This window comes from Dryas octopetala, chromosome 3, assembly GCF_963921425.1.
Source record: "Dryas octopetala chromosome 3, drDryOcto1.1, whole genome shotgun sequence".
Lineage (NCBI taxonomy): Eukaryota > Viridiplantae > Streptophyta > Magnoliopsida > Rosales > Rosaceae > Dryas > Dryas octopetala.
This window is the reverse complement of record NC_141368.1, coordinates 2,906,977-2,928,290: the sequence shown is the minus strand read 5'-3', so window position 1 is coordinate 2,928,290 and position 21,314 is coordinate 2,906,977. Positions and strand designations below refer to the sequence as shown.

The 21,314-nt window shown below is 37.6% G+C and overlaps 4 protein-coding genes and 1 non-coding gene across 12 annotated transcripts; 2 read left to right on the top strand and 3 right to left on the bottom strand.

Moving 5' to 3' along the window:
• Positions 1-1,855: 1,855 nt before the first annotated feature.
• Positions 1,856-1,935, bottom strand: TRNAL-UAG (transfer RNA leucine (anticodon UAG)). Its single transcript has one exon. It is a non-coding gene; the product is annotated as a tRNA-Leu (tRNA).
• Positions 1,936-3,760: 1,825 nt separating this feature from the next.
• Positions 3,761-9,044, top strand: LOC147289567 (Zincin-like metalloproteases family protein). 5 transcript variants are annotated; one of them, XM_086235234.1, is made up of 17 exons: positions 3,761-4,071; positions 4,156-4,237; positions 4,331-4,383; positions 4,479-4,533; positions 4,674-4,812; positions 4,911-4,965; positions 5,333-5,537; positions 5,853-5,948; positions 6,137-6,256; positions 6,374-6,499; positions 6,662-6,817; positions 7,012-7,128; positions 7,483-7,608; positions 7,704-7,771; positions 8,033-8,168; positions 8,289-8,448; positions 8,547-9,044. In XM_086235234.1, exons 1-17 carry the CDS (start codon positions 3,869-3,871, stop codon positions 8,795-8,797), a joined length of 2,148 nt encoding a protein of 715 aa, XP_086091360.1. In that variant the 5' UTR covers positions 3,761-3,868; the 3' UTR covers positions 8,798-9,044. The 5 variants fall into 5 exon arrangements, 3 of the variants coding, with proteins under 3 accessions (XP_086091360.1, XP_086091361.1, XP_086091363.1); XR_015121060.1 differs by lacking the exon at positions 8,547-9,044 and having other exon boundaries at positions 7,992-8,168; positions 8,289-8,426; XR_015121061.1 differs by lacking the exon at positions 8,547-9,044 and having other exon boundaries at positions 7,992-8,163; positions 8,289-8,419.
• Positions 9,045-9,066: 22 nt separating this feature from the next.
• On the bottom strand, positions 9,067-12,985 carry LOC147289566 (DNA photolyase). Its single transcript, XM_086235238.1, has 14 exons — positions 12,503-12,985; positions 12,281-12,414; positions 12,055-12,198; positions 11,826-11,940; positions 11,390-11,702; positions 11,059-11,269; positions 10,827-10,916; positions 10,444-10,699; positions 10,218-10,330; positions 10,042-10,140; positions 9,916-9,963; positions 9,683-9,793; positions 9,458-9,548; positions 9,067-9,373 (listed from the first exon to the last, which is right to left on the bottom strand). Exons 1-14 carry the CDS (start codon positions 12,750-12,752, stop codon positions 9,273-9,275), a joined length of 2,076 nt encoding a protein of 691 aa, XP_086091364.1. The 5' UTR covers positions 12,753-12,985; the 3' UTR covers positions 9,067-9,272.
• An 83-nt stretch (positions 12,986-13,068) lies between these two features.
• Positions 13,069-16,716, top strand: LPA2 (low psii accumulation2). 4 transcript variants are annotated; one of them, XM_086235239.1, is made up of 3 exons: positions 13,069-13,530; positions 15,004-15,138; positions 16,093-16,175. In XM_086235239.1, the coding sequence occupies exons 1-3, from the start codon at positions 13,107-13,109 to the stop codon at positions 16,158-16,160; spliced, it is 627 nt and encodes a 208-aa protein (XP_086091365.1). In that variant the 5' UTR covers positions 13,069-13,106; the 3' UTR covers positions 16,161-16,175. The 4 variants fall into 4 exon arrangements, with proteins under 4 accessions (XP_086091365.1, XP_086091367.1, XP_086091366.1 ...); XM_086235241.1 differs by lacking the exon at positions 16,093-16,175 and adding an exon at positions 16,286-16,716 and having other exon boundaries at positions 13,070-13,530; XM_086235240.1 differs by lacking the exon at positions 16,093-16,175 and adding an exon at positions 15,815-15,876 and having other exon boundaries at positions 13,070-13,530.
• A 2,941-nt stretch (positions 16,717-19,657) lies between these two features.
• Positions 19,658-20,837, bottom strand: EXL3 (EXORDIUM like 3). The gene has a single exon (XM_086236751.1). It carries the CDS (start codon positions 20,708-20,710, stop codon positions 19,673-19,675), a length of 1,038 nt encoding a protein of 345 aa, XP_086092877.1. The 5' UTR covers positions 20,711-20,837; the 3' UTR covers positions 19,658-19,672.
• Positions 20,838-21,314: the final 477 nt, after the last annotated feature.

The window sequence follows — 21,314 nt, the reverse complement described above, 5'->3', positions numbered from 1 at the left end:
TATTGTAAATTTAAATAATGTTTTTTTTTTTTTTGTGGTACAACATGTATGACTAAGAGAAGCAACCTAATCGACAACAAAATTTGGTAATTATTTGATATAATATCGAAACTTTGGCTTAGGAAGTATCACTTCGAAAATTCTATTCCCGACTTAACAGGGGAGGGGGGAGGATTCGAACCCGGGTGTGCAGAGGGAAACTATTGTCCTCGACTAACTAAGCCAACCTCATTTCACATATTGCACTTATAGTTTTGACGATGTAATTTGAAGTTAATATGGTCATTACATTCCATTTTTAACTCATCTTTCTTTTTCTTAGGCACAAAAAAATTCTACAAAATGAAATTGCAACTATACTTTTGGTGGTGTTGTGTTTTTATAGTCTAATCATCTCTTCTAGCTCTTATGCACCATACCTTTTTGTTTGCTCATTTTAACTTTCATCACATATTCACACACTGCAATAATTTTTATATGTGTGTCATGTTCGTTGAAATTTACTGTCATAATTTTAAGTTTGATGCATGTTTATATTTAAAATTATTTTTAATTGTAATCAACGAAACATATCAAATACTATAATGCTAGTATTACCACCTTATAATACCAATGTACTTATATATGTTGGTTTCATATATATATAAATGAATCTAATTATAAGTTAAGGATGTAATTGTTGAGTAGCCTAGTTGAAAGGACCATAAAATTACCTATAATACACTCATAATCATTCTCCTCTCCCCGAACCAAGGAATAAAATTTCGGGTTTCGATAAAATTTCAAAAATTTTTAAATTTCGACAAAAATTCGACTGAAACGACGGAAATTGTTATCAAAATACGAAAATTTTGAATGAAACTTTACCATATGTTTATTTAACATATTATCTACTACATTGATAAAAAATATTGAGAAAACCAAATTATATAGTAGGTTTCATGTGATATGTGATGAATATAATGCGCGCTGGAGGCAAATACTATTAAATAAAATTAGTATAATGAATAAATAAAATTATTATATTCTTTATACTCTATAATTTATACACTAAATCATATATACTCTATATACTAAATCCTATATACTCTATAATATATACACTAAATTTTGTATATTTTATCATGTGTATTCTATATTCTTTAGGATATGGTATAAGATATTAAAGTTTAGGCTCTTTAAGATATTTTTAATTATTTTTATATAAAAATGTATTAGAATTTAAAATTTAAAAACAACTAAACGAAATCCCAAATTTTTTTTTTCTTTCTAATTACACAAAGACCCCAAACCTCAAGTCCTTAACCAATTCTAAACTTTTTTTTTTTTCCTTTCTCTTTTTTTTTTTTTTTCTTTTATTTCCTTCCTTTATTTCCTTCTTTTCTTCTTTCTTCCCGTGACTTCATCTTTTCCTTATCTTTCTTCTTTCCCACTGCCCAGCCACCAAACCCACGCCGAGACCTTCTCTCTCCTCCCTCTTTCTCTTCCTCCTTTCTCCTTCTTTTCCTCCTTCCCTCCCCGATCTCTTCTCTCTCTTCGATCTACTGCCTTCGGCGACGGCCGGCGACGAGGCCAGCTCGCCTCTTTCTCCCCTCTCTCCCTCTGGTCTCCGCTTCCCCGAGCCTCCCTATGGTCTCCGCTTCCTTCCTCAGTCCCTCACTGGCTTCAGTTGGGTATTTAGCGAAATTTTGTCGAAATTTTCCAAAATTTGGTCGAATGAGTGTTAAAATTTTTGAACCCTTAAAAATCGAAATTTAAACCCTTGTCCCGAACTCAAAAAAAAAAAATTAAAAATTATGAGTCAAGGAATTTTTGTATTTATTTGTTATCAAAAGGCCAAAAAAGTACACAAAATTGACAGCTGTGGGATTTGAACCCACGCCCTTTCGGACCAGAGCCTAAATCTGGCGCCTTAGACCACTCGGCCAAACTGTCACTTGATAAATTATTAACCATTGTCTTATTAGTATATTAATGAATTTATCATTATTGAAAATATCAGAGTTTTTCAACGTACACCCGAATCTAAACGAACTCAACCCGATCCATATACACACTCAACCTAAAAACTCCGCAAGCCTCCCGTCGCCGCCAACCCAAATTCCACCCGCCGTCGATCTTGTCAGGATAGGGATTCTCCTGATACGATGAGACAGCTTCTGATCCAGGCGGTAGCCACTCCTCATTCGAGCTGTCATCACTGGGTGGATCAACAGCTGGCTCCTGCAACAGAGTGAAGGTATAAAAAATTATGGGCTAAATTGACAGCATGAAGAGTGAACAAGATGAAGAGATAAAATGAAAAATGCCCATATTGAAAGAAAATCCAAAAATTCGGTCTACATATTGGATTTTCTTTCAATATGGGCATTTTCATTTTATCTCTCCATCCCTCTTCATGCATTGTCAATTTAGCCTTAATTTTCGATATTTTCACTCTATTGCAGGAGACCGCCGTTGATCCACTGAGGAGTGGCTACTGCCTGGGTCAGAAGCTGTCTCCTCGTCCCCGGGAGAATCCCTATCCCTGACAGAATCATCTTCAACTGCGAGTTTCATTTTCTGTCTACTCTCCACCATCACCTCCCACCTTTGTCGAAAGGATGATGGGCCAGAGCTGTCTCTGTGTGGCGGTTCTGATTGGATTGTTTCTGGGTTGGTTTGTTCTACTTTGGATTAACTTTTAGTTGAGCCTAGCATTGTACAGAATTAAACCTGTGTTATGAGGAATTACATTAGTAGGCGGGCAAAAAAATGCTTTGGTTAGTGGATCCTCTGCTGAAGAGTTTGGAATTAAACCATCCCAAATTCATGCCTATCTTGGTTTATTGTGGCGTTGTTTTAAGAAGGGTTTATTGTGGTGTTGTTTTAACTTTTAAACCATCCCAAATTCATTTTTACCCTTAAAATTGGTCATATCATTCAGTCATTGGCATGATCAAGTGAAAACTAGATCTTTAATTAAAAAATGGGTATAATAATAGAACTTTTGCTATAATTTTCACTTCGAACTTTCATTATATATTCACGAGTTAATTACACTTATATTCCTGAAATTTATCATTTTTTCACATATATTCCTTGGGGTTTCAACAATTACACATACACCCTTTAAGGTTTCAAAACTGTTACATATAACCCTTTAAAATAAGACGAAAAATGATAAAAAATTATACAAAAAGACATGATAAGGGATAAAATGGCCTAATAAGATTATTCAAGGTGTAAGGTCCAACCTCAATACAAATATTTTCTTTTTTGTTTATTTATTTATTTCTCTTGTTGGGGGTTATATGTAATAATTTTGAAACCTCATGGGATGTATGTGTAATTTTTAAAACTTAAAAGAGTATATGTGAAAAAATAATAAACCTCAAAAGATGTAAGTGTAATTAATTCTATATTCACACACTGCAATAATTTTCATATGCGTGCCGTGCCATGTTCAATGAAACTTACTATTCTAATTTTTAAGTTTGGTGCATGTTTATAAATAAAAATTATGTTTAATTGTAACCAATGAAACATGTGGGTTTCATATACATATGAATATAATGAGTGTATCTAATTATGTACCTATTGATAATAATATAAATACTAGTTTATTAACCCAGTCATCCCCATCACTTGAATTAAGGTGAAATATATATATATCAATGGTGTATTTACTCTCTCTTTTTTTTTTTTTTTTTGTGTTGATTCGATGGTGTATTTACTCTTAGAAATAAACCCAGGCCAAAAAAAAAAACAGAGAAATAAACCCAGGCCAAAAAAAAAAACAGAGAAATAAACCTGGCCAAAAAAAACTCAAATTCATCCCCATCCACAACCCTCCCGCCGCCGCCAACCCAAATTCCACCCGCGAACAATGTTGAGCCTCCTCCGCAGGCCCGCCACAAAGCTCCGGCCCAAACCCGCTACCATATTCTGCATTTCGGACACTCTCACGACCCGTCGTCAACACACTTCCCGCGCAGCCCCTCAAGTCGGAGCCGCCACTGGTCTCTACGGCTTCGACCACCTAAAATCCGCCGAAGGCTTTCGACGTTTCGTCGACGATGCCATCGAAAGGTCCAAAATTAAAAAAAAAGAAAGAAATTCTCAATATTCATCACATTTTAATTTCCTTCTGCTCTCTAAATTTTGTTTTCTTAGGTCCGGAGAGCTGGTTGCATACATTTCAGGGATGCCTTCCTCAGCTGAAATAATCAGAGCGATGGATGAGATTTCCAACACAGTATGTCTTAGTTATTAGGATTTTGCAGTTTTTACTACTTTCTTTATAAGAGTGCTTCGACTAATTGCATTGTGCTGTTGTCTAATTTGATAGGTCTGCTCCGTCGTCGACTCTGCCGAACTTTGCAGACATACTCATCCTGACAGGTTTCTGAATTTTTCAATATTTCGGTTCTTATATTCTTCAACATATCGATTTCATTAATAAGTATTAGCCATAATTTAATATGTTCGTGTGTTAGGGAATTCGTTGAGGAGGCGAACAAGGCGTCAATGAGAATTAATGAATATCTACATGTGAGGTGACGGTGAATGGTCTTCACTTTCAAGTGTTGAATTTTTCTCATGATTTTGTAGTGTATACGAATGGTATTATTGTCATGCTTCATGAGCCATTTCTAGTGTCTGATTTGAAAATTTTCATCATTGTCTTATAGTATCTAAATACGAATCATACTATGTATAATGCCGTGAAAAAAGCTGAGCAAGAGGGTCATTTGCTCACCGACGAAGCTCGGAGGGCAGCACATTACCTCCGCGTTGACTTTGAGAGGGGTGGAATTCATCTTTCTGCTGGTACTTACTCGGTACTTACTCTCTCGTCATTTTATGGTGCTGTTGCAGCAGGGGCTTTTTTTTTTGCATGCTAAAAACATCTCTGTTTTGCTTTGCAGAGAAATTAGATAGAGTGAATCATCTGAATATGGAAATTTCCCAACTGTGCAGAGAGTAAGTATAATATATTGAATTTTTCACATTCATTTAATCGGCACTGATTCTCACAATCCCATGGTTATGCTTTTATGTGTTCAGTGTGCCAAATAATGACTTCAACCACACTTTGTTTTACGACTGCTTCAGCATTTAGGAAAAGAAGTTCCTTTCTATTGATAGTATGAACCAGAGACATTGCTTAGGCTCACTCTGCCCATTTACCATTAGAGCCTAGGTCCAAATGTTTCTTTGGAATTCAAATTTTGTTTTGCTGGAGACTTGGTTTAACTGCTTGCTGATTCTGTGCATTCTTTTTATTGTAAATAAACAGTTTGCCTATTTTTCTTTACATTTGCTATAAATGCATTTGTTTTTGGTTCAGGTTCAATGAAAATATCATCATTGACCCAGGTGCTGTGGATATTTTCCCAGCATCACGTATGCCACAAAGTTTGCACCATCTCCTTAAGCCCATCTATCGTTCCACAACTGCAATTTCAAGGGGTACGAAGAAAGAAAAAGGATTTTGTATAACAACAGACCCACATACTCTATCCTCTGTTCTGCAATGGTCACCAGATGATGAGGTAACTTTGTTGTTTCAAAAATTTTGTTTCTTTTATTGTTTACTCAATCTTTGGTGCAGTCGGGTGTTAGGCGAGTGCAATAACTTGGGACAACTGAGAAAAGTGGTTCTAAGTTCTGACTGACATAATATGGAAACTAACTTTATACTGTGGATGGACTTTGTAGTATTTCTTTGTTTTTCTCATTTGCTTTACATGTAAACAAACCTAGGATTTCTTCCAGAAGGATATATTGCCTGGCACTTAAATTTCTTTCCCAGTTGCAGTTGACAATTTTGTATTTGTTTTTATTTTATTAACTAAATTTGCTTTCAGGTTAGGAAAATGGCATATATCAAAGGGAATTCTGTTCCTCAGGCAAACCTTGGTGTTCTTGATAAACTTATAGCTGCCCGGCATGAGCTAGCTCAGGTTTGTTATCTTCACATGTAGTGCCTGATAAATATTTAATCAGACATCCTCTTGTGATATTTTTTTAGACATTTGTAGTTTGTAGGAAGTGTCTCATTTATAGAAATAGAGGATATGATTTGATGTAGGTTTTTTCTATTATATTATTATGCTTATGGGCATGCTTTGTTCTTAATTGACAAATGCAGATAATGGGGTATAGATCTTATGCTGAATTCACTGTGAAGCCTAACATGGCTTCATCACCAGAAGTCGTGACGTCCTTTTTACTAGAGACGAGCAAGATGGTCAGGGCCAGTGCTGATGAGGTATTATGTCCTTTGGATGACATATTTGTAGTGTTTGAAAGAATTTGTACTCTTTCATTTTGGCTGTAGATTATTTTGCAGATGTTGTTTATTCATGAGAAGTTACTTTTAATTTAGGAGTTCAAAAAAATTAGGGATTTTAAGAGAGAAAAATGTGGTCTACACAATGGAGATTTAGAGCCATGGGATGAGGCATACTACACAGCAATGATGAAATCTTCTGCCTATGACTTGGACTCTTCGGTATGCTATGCTATTCTGTTTGCTTATAAAGTAAAATCTGGTGCAAAGTTTACTTTCTATGATGTTTGTGGAATAGAATCCCTTTGCTTTATTTGTTGAGACATCATATTGACAATTTGAAAGCTAGGGAACTTTTCTCGACTCTCTTCCTCTCTCATGCAGGTTGTAGCATCGTATTTTTCCCTGCCACAATGTATCGAGGGTTTGAAAGTGCTGCTGGAGTCATTGTTTGGTGCAACATTTCATAGCATCCCCCTGGCACCAGGTGAATCGTGGCACCCAGATGTGCTTAAAATTTGTCTTCATCATCCTGAAGAGGTATTTACATGGATGATAATAGGTGTGAATGTCTCTATATATGCTATACGCTTTAGAGAACTCATATCATCAGGAATGTTTCAATTATATGCATAATTTTGTGTAAAATCTTGTGCATATTCAAATATAGTTTTGCTGATTTTATTCTTCTGTGCTTTCCACATTATACATTATGATATATGCACTTGTTGCAGGGTGATTTGGGGTATCTCTACCTTGATTTGTACTCGAGGAAGGGCAAGTATCCAGGTTGTGCTCATTTTGCAATCAAAGGTGGCTGCAGGGTATCTGAAACAGAATACCAACTTCCTGTATGTAAATACACATTTTTGCTCTAGTCAAATTTTATGTTTCACATTAGGCTTCTTTCTAAGGAGTAGACTTCATAATTCTTAGTTAAATTGTTGAAAATGGAACAAAAAGTGAAGTAGGGGATCTAAATACTTCTTTTGAACCCTAAAAGTCTTTGAAATTATGGTGGATTTGCATTTGTGTTGGAGAATCTCTCTTAATAAATATCAGAACAGAGTACTTCCCCTTTGTGAGAAAATGTCTGAATTGGATTGCACACTATTTAAAAAAAAATATATATATATTATCTCATTCAATGACTTTATGCCCTATGCATTTGTTGATTGGACTTTTAACTATAGTTTGGTGCACAGGCTGTTGCTCTTGTTTGCAATTTTTCTGCTTCACATAATTCATCAACCGTGAGACTAAATCACTGGGAAGTGGAAACTCTGTTTCATGAGTTTGGACATGCTCTTCATTCATTGCTTTCAAGAACGGTATTCTAGAAATACTTTATGACTGAGAAATCAAGCTTTATTTCCTCCATTTCATCATCATAAATTCATAATACATCTTTTGTATTTTCTTGTAGGATTACCAACACTTTTCAGGTACCAGGGTGGTTCTTGATTTAGCGGAGACACCTTCAAACCTTTTTGAGTGAGTTGAATGCTGTGATTATTATTCCACTGTCCTTATTATCTGAAGAAGATCATTGTACAAAAATATGAAAAAAATGTAGCTTAATATATATATGCCATGATACTTTTCAATGTGTGGGACTTTGTGAATTATCAATTTAGAGATGGTAGTCTCTTTTTGAGATATTGATGAGAAAATGGTTACTGTTTCACTGAATTGTAGCCTTTGTGATGGATAGGTTGGTAATGTACCTGATAGTAGTTCTGGTCTTATGTCAAGGTACTACGCATGGGATTATCGAGTTTTGAGGACATTTGCCAAACACTATTCAACTGGTGAAATCATACCTGAGAAGTTAGTAGAGTCAATGCAGGGTGCCAAAAAGATGTTTTCTGCAACGGAATTGCAACGTCAGGTTTTGTCCCAGGACCTGGATAAATCAATAAATGATCCCTTTATATGTTTGGAAGGGAAGACAAAAACCAACAAGAAAGAATATTGACCAATGTTTGCTTGCGTGTTTCCTGTTTGTCAGATTTTTTATGCTGCTCTTGATCAGACGTTCTTTGGGGAACAGCCAACCCTACCGACAAGTTCTATTGTTGCGGATCTCAAAAGACAATATACTAGTTGGAAGTATGTGGAGGGCACACACTGGCAGACCCGATTCAATCACCTCCTGAATTATGGTGCAGGTATGCGAACACCTTTTTGCCAACACTCTTGTTCCTTCTAGACAACATCCTAACTTTGATGTTCATTTTCTTGGCTGTATCGTGTACACTTGTTGCAGGTTATTATAGCTATTTGTATGCCAAATGTTTTGCTGCAACTATATGGCAGAAGCTGTGTGAAGAAGATCCACTATCATTAACCACAGGAACTGCTTTAAGAACAAAATTCTTACAGCATGGGGGAGCTAAAGAACCGACTGATTTGTTAAATGGTCTTGTAGGAGATGGGATTCTAAGGGATTTAAATGGAGGGATAGTTCCCGACATTACCTGTCTTTGTAATGAAATGAAGTTGGTGGGAAAGAATTAGAGAGCAGCCCCCTGTTATGCTCATTCGAATTCAAAAAACTAATCAAGTGAACAGCTTCTCTTGTAGGAGGCATAGCAACATGCCCACAGGTTAAGCATGGACTAACAGCTATAGGAGAGATCTCACAATGGGGTTGCTGAGGCGATGTAGGGTTTGACAGTTTCTTATCCATTTTTTGAGGGTTATGCTTGTACATCCACATGGATTTTGTACATGCATGCAACCTAACGATTATTAATTAATGTAACAGGTTTTTAGCAAAACAAAAATTAATGGTAGAGATTGTTAAAGGAAAAAAGGTTTACATATTGTCAATGGAGAAAAAAATTATGTTACAAATTGCTAAAATAAAAAAAAATTCGATGTTACAGATTTCTACTTACATGAGATCAAATAGCAGGAAAAAAAAAAAATGATTATCTGAAAAAATCCTTCAACCAGAAGTTTGGTGCTTGAAACCCAACCAATATGAAATCTACTTAAAGCTGACAACCGGAAGTTTAGTGCTCAGGGTTGCTATCCATTCACGAATAATATAATTCACTTCCTCAGGCAGTTCGTCATGGGGACAATGACCTGGAAGTTCAAACACAATGAGAAACATAAACTGCCATGAAAGCACATGGGAGGAGAATGATTTTTGTCAAGCATTTTACCCACCAGCATCCAATTCCTTGATTATGAACCCAGAACAATGCTCTTTAAGCATAGCCACTTTCGACTTGGAGTCAGATATTGGGTCTCTCATTCCCTAATAGAATATGATTTGATTCAAGGGAAAAAAGGAAAAATCAAATTATGAAAATTTAACCTGAAAATCAAACCATAGGGAAGAGACAGAGAGTTGGTCAATGGCGTTTCTCTCTGCTTGTTAAGATGGGTTACCTGCATAATCAGAACCTTGCCCTCAAATCCTTCCAAGAGATAATTAAGAGGAACTGAGAGATTAAAGCTAAAAACGCTTTCTAGGACCACTGCCACTCCAGGATCATATGACTATCATTTATGTTAAGGATGCTTTAGACAACTTAGACATGTCTTGTAAGCTGTATTAGAAAATCAACACTGATCGCTAGTTCCTAGAAAAATAGTAATATATCTAACATGAAAGAGGATACAGCTCTTAGCATTTCATCAATAAGCCAATTGTCGACTCGCTCTGTTTTCTGCAGTAGTAAAGAAATTAAAACGAATACTATAAAAGTGAACCAGATGCAAACTGAGAGAGCAATAGAGATACTTACAGTTGGATAGCAATTCTTTACTATGTCCTTGATGTTCAACCTTAAGTAGAACAAAAGGAGTCGAGCACCCAGCCACGAAGCACCTGTAGTTCTTCTCTCCTGGAACAGAAAAATAAATTACAATGCTGTCTTACATATGAAGATGAGGGGTCTTCCACGGTTTTAATCAAACTTACTTTGGTGAATGGCGCAGAGGAATATCCTGGAATAACATTTCCAGCACTGTTGACAAGAACAACAGATTTGGCCAAAGCAGGCCAAAGACAAGTGACCATTGCAGTAATATAACCTGGAGATAGAAAATAGTAAGGGATTGTTTATGCAAGTCCATGGGCGCTGGAGAGAATATCGTAAGGGATTTTTTAGGTACGTTAAACATCTCGTTTCCAGTTTATAACGTACCACCAATTGAATTCCCAACAAGATGCACTGGTTCACCCACAACTTCAACAATGAAATCTCTAAGCATTTCAGCCCACATGAGTTCGGTGTATACAATATTTGGCTTTTCTGATTTGCCAAATCCTAAAATTGTGATGGCCCAAACTCGGTTTCCATCTTCAGCGATGTCACATATGTTGTCACGGTAATGCTCCAAAAAGGCTCCAAAACCATGCACAAGAAGAATAGCAGGACCTTCATGACCGACAACTGTATACTGACAAGAGGATAGTATTTTAGTGAATGATTATATACTCAAATCTACAACCTAATTCTAGCTAGGTATTTCTCCAGTTAAAAGCCATATAATATCTTTGATCCAAGATCAGTTTTGAACAGAATACCTGAATTAGATAGCCTTTCCAACTCCAAATACGAATATGATATCTTCTATCATCACTTATCTGACTTTTTAGAGCCACAAGCCAATACCACTGCCACAAAAAATAACTCAGTTACTTATAAATTTATTGTACAAAGAAAATGGTTTTTATAAGCTAGCAACCTCACAAGGTAAGTCTACAAAGAACTGCTTCAATTAAAACAAATATAATTTGTGCATAGCTGATATTGCACCTCCATTGAGCAAACTGAATCAACAGTTGCAGCAATTGTAGCTCCTGATCCAAAAGGAGAGAGAAATCCAGAATTTCGTTCTTTCTCATACTTAATAGCTTCCAAATGTACTCTCCTTCTGGATAGGATGCCAAGAGAAAGGGCAGGACCAAAGAGTGTGGTAAAAGAAGCTCCATCTCGACTTTCAGCATAGTGCATCCTTTCATGTACCCTACAACAAATTATGCCAAAAGAACCTTCCTTTTAATAAAGTTATGAACTGAAAAGGAATATATGATGATTCCTAGGCTTTTTTCTCTCTAAATAACATTCTAAAAATGTGACCACATACTCCTTCCAGTAGTCATCCCGTGCTGTTCCATCCAAATATCTCAAGTATGCAGCCAACACTTTCAATACGGTGCTCGTCCCACCTCCCACAAAATTTTCTTTCGTTGGGGCAAACACAGAATTATCACATCTCTTTGACTGGACCTGGGCATGTCTAAAACTTGAACGGTTTTGATTTCTTTCCCAAGGTTTCAAAAATTCCTTCATCAATATTGTTCCAGTCGACATCTCCTTGATTGAACTCCAAGGCTCTTCTTTTTTGCATGCATTTTCATTGATAAATTCCTTCAAATCATCAAATGTGGGGATAGGACCTATATCACAGTACAGTTTTCATTGGCAATGGCACTAATTACAAGATATAATCTTTGCTAATATTTACTAGAAAAAATCAAGGAGAACTACAAGCAGAAACATGAACATTCTTGGAACTTTACCCCAGTCCAATTCAATTTCACCACCAATTAATGTAGCCGGCAGCGGAAGGGGTGAAGTTATCCGTATTTGAAGTTTGGTAAAGTCATTGTACGAATCGGGAATATCCTTCAAGCTCTACACAACCACGCAATCACCCAGTAAATAAATAACTCAATTATTAGCTGACCCAATCATCAATCAGCATCTCATAACATAAACCGAAAAACAAATCAAGACAATCAGAACTACCTTCAAATCATAAAACGGAGTCCGCCACAGTACAAACTCCGGCGCAGAAGGCATTGTTTCAAAGGTGTCCTTGACAGTATCAGTCAATTCCCTTAAACTGTACTCTACCTCCTCCTCAGCATACACAGTGGTAACAAGCTGAACCTGTTCCAATCCTGAGTGGTTCAAGTAGTAGTCTCTCAATCTCATACACACAGAAAGCAAAGCTAATATTTATGCAAACAACCTCTTTTACAAGCTCTCGTATCACATTCTCCGCACTCCCCAACCTGACCATCAAGTTCGAACCTTTATCTCTCAACGAGCTTCTCAAATCTTGTAAAGCAAGCACAACCATTTCTAGCATTTTCTCAGGAAAACCTGCACATTTTACGCACATTGACTCCAGTCAATTCACCTAAACGTCGTAGTTTTGTATATCGGTGTAGTACAAATGTGAGAGACTTACGGGAGAGGATCCGGTGGTCGAAGACGTAGAGAGGAACCACGGCGGAGTGATCAGAGGCGGCGGCGAGGAGGGCTGGGTGATCGTCGATTCGGAGGTCGTGCTTCAGCCAAACGACGGCCACGCCGGTGTTCTTCTCTCTGTCGTTGGCGGCAAATTGAGCTCTGAAACGGCGCCGTGTTGGTGGGAAGCGGAGGGTGGTTGGGGAGAAGGAAAGCAAGGGAAAGTGAAGGAGAGTGAGGAGTGAAGCCATACGGGAGAGGAAGCGTCAACTGTTGAATGTGGATGTTCGTGTCCATTAAGGAAAGAAGAGAGCAGAGGTTTTATTGAGGAAGAATTGGGGGATTTCTAGGGTTTGGCATTGTTGAAATTGCAGACGCAGAATTCAAATTGTTTCTGTGGCGAAGAAAATTTTGCTCCAAAAAGAAAAAAAAAAAAATTGAATGAAAGTTGAGACCATGAATTGGGATTTTGTGGAGGAGAAGAAGGCATTCAGCTCTCACTCTGTTTTGTTAGTCAGAGTAAACGACATGTCGTTTTTAGAGCAGCAGAAATACAAAAACAGCAAAAGAAAGAAAATTATTACACTAACCAACTAAAACTGAAAATGGCGCTACAAATCCACTGTCCCTCTTCTTTCACCAACAAACCCTATCATCTTCTTCACAGTCCTCTCCTCCATTTTTCAATCAGGACCCATTTCACAGTCAAGTCGCAGACCCCATCAGAGCCGTCTAAACCCACCATCAAGGTCACTGATGAGAGTGAGACCACCCAGGTCCCACCCAAGAAACCCACCTCAGCTGGGCTGGGCTTTGGCTCATCTCCTTCGTCTCCAGCCAAACCGAAGAAGAGTAAAACAGAGAGGGCTTCGATAATTCGGCGGCCGCCGGTGGAAAAGCCTGTGCTTTTCTCTGAAGAAGATGAGGCGAAGGCCAAAGAGGTGAGCACAAATGAGAGCGCTTTTCTTCTTGCTTGGTTGGGGCTCGGCGGGGTCATTCTCGTCCAAGGCCTTACTCTCGCCGCATCGGGTAGGATTATGCCTTCCATTCATCTTGTTATCAAACAATTGTGATTGCATATTTGCATTGATATGAATCATATGAAATTTTTATTGGGTATTTATCTATAGGATGAACTTGGATAGTGTTCTTGATTCTGGACTCATGTTTTATAGGTGGCTTTGTTTCCTTTGATGGCTTTCAACTTGTGTTATCTAGTCTTGATTTTCTGTAATTTTAAGGATCTTAGTAATTTCAGTGAAACTAACTTCACTCTGGATTAGAACTTGGAGTTGGACTTGGGGGAAAAACTCAATTAGGAAATATGATGAAAGCAGAATTTTATATCCAATAATGTTGTCTCTAGCAGAAAAATAACATTGACAACAACTACATACGAATTGTCTATTATAAGTCATTATTTATTTTTGCCCTTAAATCCAACTCTTTTCTCACATGAAGAGGGATTCATAAAATTTCTACAGCATGTTTTTCTTCTTGGAGGCTTACATTTCATTTTCCTTTAGGATATTTAAAAAATAAAAAATGAGAAGAAGAATCAAAGGTGTGCAACCCTAATGAATAGCCTGGTATAAACAAAATATCACTCCTTAGAGAAAGTCCAACACTAAGCCCGTTGGTCCAAAGAGAAACGTGGTTTAGTTCAGGGTTTTACTCATTTGTTGCAACTTTGCTTATATCAGTCCAACATCTAGGTCAGTTAGCATTCAATTTTCATCATTTAGAATTCAATTCAGTATTTTGAGTCATTTTGAGTCATTCTTGTAGTGTTTGTCCAGCAGCAAATCATTGATCTCCATCTTCTGTGTGATATTGTTTCTGTCCAACATCCAACTGTAATCTGCAGCAACCCCTTGTTGGTTCAAATCATTTCTGCCCCTCTTGCATGTTCACTACTCCTAGTGGCAGACATATTACAACCATGGATACTGCACAAATTAGCTCTAGAACATTTGTTGAAGCAGGTGGCTCAACTTGAGACCAACTAAAGGGTATTCGACTGCCACTGACTATCATACGAACATTGAAAAAATCAAAAAGTTATTTAGAATATAAAATATTGGAAAGAGTTTGTACGAAACACCATGTTGATCTTCTTCTTCGAAGCTAACACCCTCGACTATCAAACTATTATGCTTGCATCACCTAAGATAAACCAGAACAGGCATAGCCTTCCAAATGCAAAGCTTCTCTGTCTTCCAAACTTCCCTCTTTGACAATCCAACTACCTCACAAAAACCATTACTTTCATAGCACAGCATATTTAGCTGACCCCCAGATTATGGGACTATTGATGCATCCTTTATTCACACATGTCAAAAAAAAGCAGTACATTGTCCAGTATGACTGATTACTTTAGATGTAAAGAAAAAGATTCAACATAATAAAAGAAAATCATGTAAATTATTTCTATAATTGATTTGGTCAAGTATGTTTTATATTCTTTTCACATGGTAAATGATTAGTTAATTTGCATTTCAGGCTTCCTGCCAGAAGAGTGGGATAAATTCTTTGTGAAGTATTTATATCCATCTTTTACACCAACAGTCGGCTTGTTTGTTGCTGGAACTGTTACATATGGAGTGTTGAAGTACCTGCAGAATGAGGAACTTAAAGGTGAGAAATGATTTTACTTTGTATAGAGAGAAACATTCAGGTACATGAGGAGACAATTCAGTAGTTTCTCAGGTTGTAATTGTAGTGCCTTTTAATGCTTGATAGAAAGATGAATCAGCTGAGAAATTGCGAACAGCCTCCAGTGGATCCTTTAAGCAGTTCTGTGCTCTGACCCTTATTAATTTTGTACAAGCTATACTTGAAGCCATGTTGTTTTTAGACGTCATAGGCGTAAGTCCAGTGATGGGTGGGCCATTGGATCACATGGGGCCCACACCCCATTGAGTGGACTCTCATGATCTAATGGTTTATCCTGTAAATGGACCATCTAGATCGGGAGAGCATCCCATATACAATCGCATGTTGCACTGTCTTGGCCCTGCTCTTGGCCTTCCTATCATCCTCGCAGTGCTTTTACTTATATTGCTTTATACCATACTAGTGCACTCATCAGTCATCCTTTAGAAAGGAGTAGTTTATCTCTCGCAACTTTCATCTGGTACTATAACAAGCTTGCCATGATTGCATTACTTGCTTCTGTTCCACTTTTAATTTTTTCTTTTCTATATTATTTTTTGAGCTTCCCTTCATCTTTGATATTTCACTAAGTTGGTTGTGAACTTGTGACTGAGAATTCACTTTTCTCACCATTGAATTGTTTTTGTACTTATTACAGTTCACCGTGAGATCTGTGGTTACATCAACTTAAATCCACTGTATTAACCCTTGGTCACCCTACATTATTAGGGTGGTCTACACGCTTTTGTATAACCACTCAGTCAATCACTTAAGTGAGAAAAACCTCATCAAACTCTTATTGCATCCATGTCTACGGTTTGATAGAGATACAAATCCCTTAAAGTAGTAACAGTTACCTCTATTAGCAAATGGTACTTTTCATACCAGGACAACCAACTGAACAGTTTATGTTTGTGATAATGGGTATGGAAAAAGATGGATGCATCCACTGCCCAGCACTAAAAGCTAATGAAAAGGAGAGGAGGTGTATTTGTACTGACTGAATTGAATTACAATGGTGGTTGCTGGTATAACCACTTGGAGTAGGACCTGCAGTCATTGCTCTAACAATTACTTTTTTCCTTCATTTATTTTGACCATGAGTGATGATCTACGTGAACTTTTTCAGGTATGCATAATTAATGTCATATTTGCAGTGCTGAATGAAGTAATAATACTGTTAAAAGTAACTACAGCCGTTACAAGGATGGGAAAGAGTAAAAGCAGTGAGATTTCAAGAATATGAGGAAAAGACAATACTTGTGTCCTCACCAGCAAATAGTGATAAGCATTGACCTAAACAATGTGGTCATGCGAAGGGTGTATTTGGCGCTTCTAAACTTGATCAATCCGAATATTCAAAGTTATGCGAATTTTTAGGGGTCATATTGATTATTCTGGCTTCCCCCTAAGGATGTAGTGTCAATTTTTTCAAAAAGGATCACCCAATCATTGATTGGCCGCGTTGCAGTTGGCCTCAGTTTCCCAAATGATCCACTGTTGCTGAGTCTCACTTCACTTCACCAAAGTTTGTGTGAGAATTATATGACAATGAGCTTGAGGTCCCCTCTTCTAATTAAATGCAAATCAATATGGACAACTCAGTCTCTACAATCTACATCACATGGCCTCCATTGCAATATTTGAAGAGAACAAATACTCAATTCAAATAATCCGACCCGTCCAACCCGACTTGTTTAAGTGCTATTTTCAGATAAACTCCAACAAGCATCTTAAACCATACACACATACACCATAAATGATAAACCAAACAAACACTAGAGTTAAAATTTGGTAAAATGTAGCTTGTTGTATAATAGTATTGGGACCCAGAAGATGAGAATATTAGTCATCTAGTAATTTAATATATGTGTCATTAAGGAAGACAAAGCAAAAGCATACAAAGGTGAACATATTTTATACACACAAAGACTAAAAGGTCAAAGTCTCAAAGATCGGGCTTCAGGCGCCGCTGCCACTTTATAATTATGTGTTAAATATTTGATTAAGATAATCAAAGGGCACTATTTGAGTGATACTCCTACTATTCTTCCATTTTCAGGTCAAATTGAGGTCTTAAACTTGGTTTTTCAATTTGCAAGTTGATGGAATTTGAAGTGAGAGCCAGCTGGTTTTTTCTCCCTAAATGTAATGCTTTGACCGCTTAACCTTGAAATCTTTTCTACTTTCGATGGGGTGTAAAACCCAAATTGGCCAAACCATTGCACAACGCAAAAAAAAAAAGCTTGTAAATGAGTCCCTACTCCCTTCTATAATTCTATATATTATTAAGAGTTAGTCTTTTTGGTTGAGGAGGAAAACTTCAATTATTTACTCACAAACTATTGGATATTATAAAGTTTAAATTGAATTCTGAATACATAAAATCACTCACAAATCACATATTTATTATTATGAGTTTGTCCCCTGTCATAAGAGAAGCGTCCTTAAAACACAGCCAACAAAACAGAACAGTTGGTGCCCAATTCTTGAAGTTTTAAACACAAATTTTGTTGGAGCCCCAGTCAAATCGGAGACCTTGGTGGGCAAGTAAGTGTGGAAACACACAACAGTAGGTGCCCCTGTTATTAAGCAGCAGCAGCTTGGTTGGTGTCTCTGCCTTTGTTTTGTTGGAGTACACAACAAGATGTGCCCCCTCCTTTTTATAAAGGGAAAACTGAAAAAAGCATTCAAGGTTCATTTTCAATACAGAGAAAAAAAAATAAAGGAGCATTGCATCATAAGCCTCACGGCTCAAATCCCGGTAAACTTACCCAAGAAAAATTGAGAGGAGAAAGAAAAAAGAGTAACAAGTGGGGCCCTGTGATATACTACTCTATCTAAAGCTACTGCACAGAGACAGAGTTGTCCGAAAATTACACTTAGATTAAAGTATGCACTGTATGCCAATGACTTCCCTTAAAACATATTTTATCAAGTTTGACAAACTTCATATTTCATACTATTTTATATAAATTTATAAACCCTTAAATATATTTGTATGTCAAGTGAATAGTGGTGCAATATTGACAAGTAAAGTGATGATTTACATTGAAGATTTGAGATAATCAAGCATGTCTTACTATTACTCTAGTATAATTTCGAGAACTCACTTAGATTCGATATAATACATCACTATCGCTTTGATTTTTTTTCTTGTTGCTATGAGATTAGGTGGAAATTTTCAATACTTGCCAAACCCATAATTGCAAAGTATGGTGGAATGGAAGCTTGTCATTTTTTTCTATTGTGTAGATAATGAGTTAGAGCAGCAAGGTTGGCTCTTGTATTAATTGTTAGAGGTTATGCAGCACAACCCCATTCTGAATGAATATTCTCCACAATTTAATTATTTTGTATAATTTCGGATATAAAATTTTATTACAAAAAGTGTCGGTTCTTTTTACAAAAAATATTTTAATTATTATGCAATATGAAACGTTTGTATATGATTCAAAATGATGTGATTGGGTGGACCAAAGTCACCAAACAACTAAATCAAAAGAATAGCAAGGTTCATCTTTCTAGTACAATCTCCACATAGGAATGTCGTGCATGTAGGACCTTATTATATTGTCTTACCTATGGTGAGATCGATCACTAATGCTATAGGAAAACAAGTTTAATGGACAGATCAAAAGGTGGTGATTATCTTATTATGTGCACTTTTCTTTCGGAGATGATGATCATCATTAAACTTGTAATAATGAAAGTTGAATTATTAGAGGCAAATCAATTCAATCATTTTCCCAAGAAAACAATGAATAAACAATTTTTGCAAAAGACATTGGACATTGAAAAAAACAAACGACAAAACAAGAACAAGAATTAGATGCTTAATCTCCATATTTTCATAGACAAGGTTCTTAATCCCCATATCAAATCAATTTGATAAGATTGAGTTTCGAGAAACTATAAATACGAGCACATTCTTTCTTTCTTTTTTTCTTGGTAAAAAATACGAGCACATTCTAGGGTTGGGAGTATAGACTGTATAGTTGCCATTAGGGGTTGGCCCAGGTCCACCAAACGAAATAGTGGCGAGTAATAAGCACTAAATACTCGAGCGAGTAGAGACAACCATAGTACCATTCCTTCATTATATCTTTCTAATCTCTGCTGTACGCAATCAGTGCTCAACAAAGCTAAAATATCTAATCAAATTAAAATATCTTCAATAGCATCACCTACTCCTAAATGTCTTCAATAATAAAGCGAAAATACTCCTACTCCAGTACTCCTCACTCCCTCAGTTCGAATAAGGCGGGAACAACAGCTCTTTTTTTTGGCCAAAGGGAACAACAGCTCTTTGTATACAGATAAACAGACAGTATACCAGAAATATACCATTATTACATACAATAATTAACAAACTTAACTACCTTAACTAATTATGCATTAACAAACAAGCTTCCCAACAGCCAAAAAACACCAAAAAAAAACCCCAGACGGAAAAAGAAAAACAACCCAGGAATAGGAAAAAAAAAAAACAAAAAGAATATAAAAATCCGAAATTTTACTGATCGAGTGCATTAGGTCCGGTACAGTAATTTAAAATGTGGCTCCAAACCCACTGAACCAAGAACTTCCGTCGGATCCCGTTCATGTTATACGTGGCGCCATCGCGATCGTCCATCAGCTGACCCGTGTACGACCCGCCACCTCCCGTACCGTAGATGCCCTCGCAGAGATCCGCAATCTCAACCGGAAAGCTTGGGTCCTGACCCGCGTACCAGGCGTTCACCAATGGGTTGGTTGCCAGCTCAGCAATCTCGTGACCGATAACGCTTATCATCCCCTCCACCCCTACGTCACCGTTGGGTGACTTTAACGGCTTCAACCCCGGGATATAATCAGGTACGGCGAACGGGTAAGCGCACACACCTGGACACAACTTGGCCGAGTTACCGATCCACGCGTACGGCAGCGTGTAACCGACGATGGACGGAAAAGTGAAGTAGTGGAACCCACAGACCTGTCTGCAGAAATCCTGGACGTACACGTCATCGGATGTGAGCAAGAGGTAGACCCCACTCTGCGGGTTTATAGGTAACGGCTTCGTTTTGGCCGTAACGGCGCTTTTGATCACGGACTGAATAGACAAGCGGGTCAGCGTTTTACCGTGGGAGTAAAAGCGATCGTTCTTTTCGGCGCCGAGGCGCACCGTACGGGAAATGTTGGCGCCGGTCTGGTCCGTGTACAGCTGGACGGTCCGCCACCACCCGGCGACGGAGGGGTGCTTGGAATCGACGGCGGAGATGGAATTGATGAAGCCGCGGATGATCTTCTTCTGGCTGCGCTGCCACGTGCCGTACCAGATTGTGTGGACGGTAATGTTGGCGGTTAGGACGGGGCCCATGTGGTACATCAAGTGGACGAACTCGGAGGAGCCTTCGAACTTCTTGTTGTCTCCGAGGAGGAGATCGGTGGCGTTGGGTTTAAGGTGGGGCCAGGGGCGCCATGCGACCACTGCTGAGGTGGAGAGGAGGAGCACGGTAAGTAGGGTGAGGATGAGAGGCACCGGAGCATACCGGCCGGAACAGCCCGGGCGCATTTTAGTTTTCAGTGTGAGTGAGTGTGAGTGTGAGTGGTAGAGTGGGAAGCTAGGACTAGGAGTTACAAGTGTTTGTTTTTGTCGAAGAAAGGGTATATATAGGAATATTTAATTAATTAATTAACTAATTAGATTTTATGTTTTTTCATTTTTTGAGGAAGGGAAAATAATGTTTGAGAGGGGATTGGCATCGGTTTGCGGGTAATGGAGGACAGATAGATTCTTAAAGCCGAGACTGGGAGGGAGGGTGATGGGGCCTTGTAGGTCAGACAGAGCAGGGGCCATCATCATCATCATGGTCTATGTCGTCATTTCATCTTAACTCTGCATGTTTTATATTTTCTTTTTTACTTTTACTTCTCCCAAGCGCGGGAAAATAGTTCTTAGTCTTAATTTAAAGGTCCTAATTTTGACAAGACAAGCTATCAGCCTATCACTCAGTTTCATACAAAATTGTCAAGTTGAGTTGATTTCCATGGCCAAAAAAAAAAAGAGAGTTGATCGTAATTGGACCCCAACATATTATGATTAATTTATCAATACTTATAGAGTTATAGGTTATTATAATATAATTACAGGTTTATTTTTATGACTTTCTTAATAC

Bases quoted from the DNA above. Each gene is read 5' to 3' on its own strand.
- EXL3 (XM_086236751.1), bottom strand. From the start codon at position 20,710: ATGCGCCCGGGCTGTTCCGGCCGGTATGCTCCGGTGCCTCTCATCCTC.
- LPA2 (XM_086235239.1), top strand. From the start codon at position 13,107: ATGGCGCTACAAATCCACTGTCCCTCTTCTTTCACCAACAAACCCTAT. The intron at 13,531-15,003 runs GTAGGATTATGC...TTTGCATTTCAG, and splicing joins CCTTACTCTCGCCGCATCGG to GCTTCCTGCCAGAAGAGTGG. The intron at 15,139-16,092 runs GTGAGAAATGAT...GTATGGAAAAAG, and splicing joins GCAGAATGAGGAACTTAAAG to ATGGATGCATCCACTGCCCA.
- LOC147289566 (XM_086235238.1), bottom strand. From the start codon at position 12,752: ATGGCTTCACTCCTCACTCTCCTTCACTTTCCCTTGCTTTCCTTCTCC. The intron at 12,415-12,502 runs GTAAGTCTCTCA...TAAAATGTGCAG, and splicing joins CGACCACCGGATCCTCTCCC to GTTTTCCTGAGAAAATGCTA. The intron at 10,141-10,217 runs GTAAGTTTGATT...TTTCTGTTCCAG, and splicing joins CCTCTGCGCCATTCACCAAA to GAGAGAAGAACTACAGGTGC.
- LOC147289567 (XM_086235234.1), top strand. From the start codon at position 3,869: ATGTTGAGCCTCCTCCGCAGGCCCGCCACAAAGCTCCGGCCCAAACCC. The intron at 5,949-6,136 runs GTTTGTTATCTT...TGACAAATGCAG, and splicing joins CCCGGCATGAGCTAGCTCAG to ATAATGGGGTATAGATCTTA. The intron at 8,169-8,288 runs GTTTTGTCCCAG...CCTGTTTGTCAG, and splicing joins CAACGGAATTGCAACGTCAG to ATTTTTTATGCTGCTCTTGA.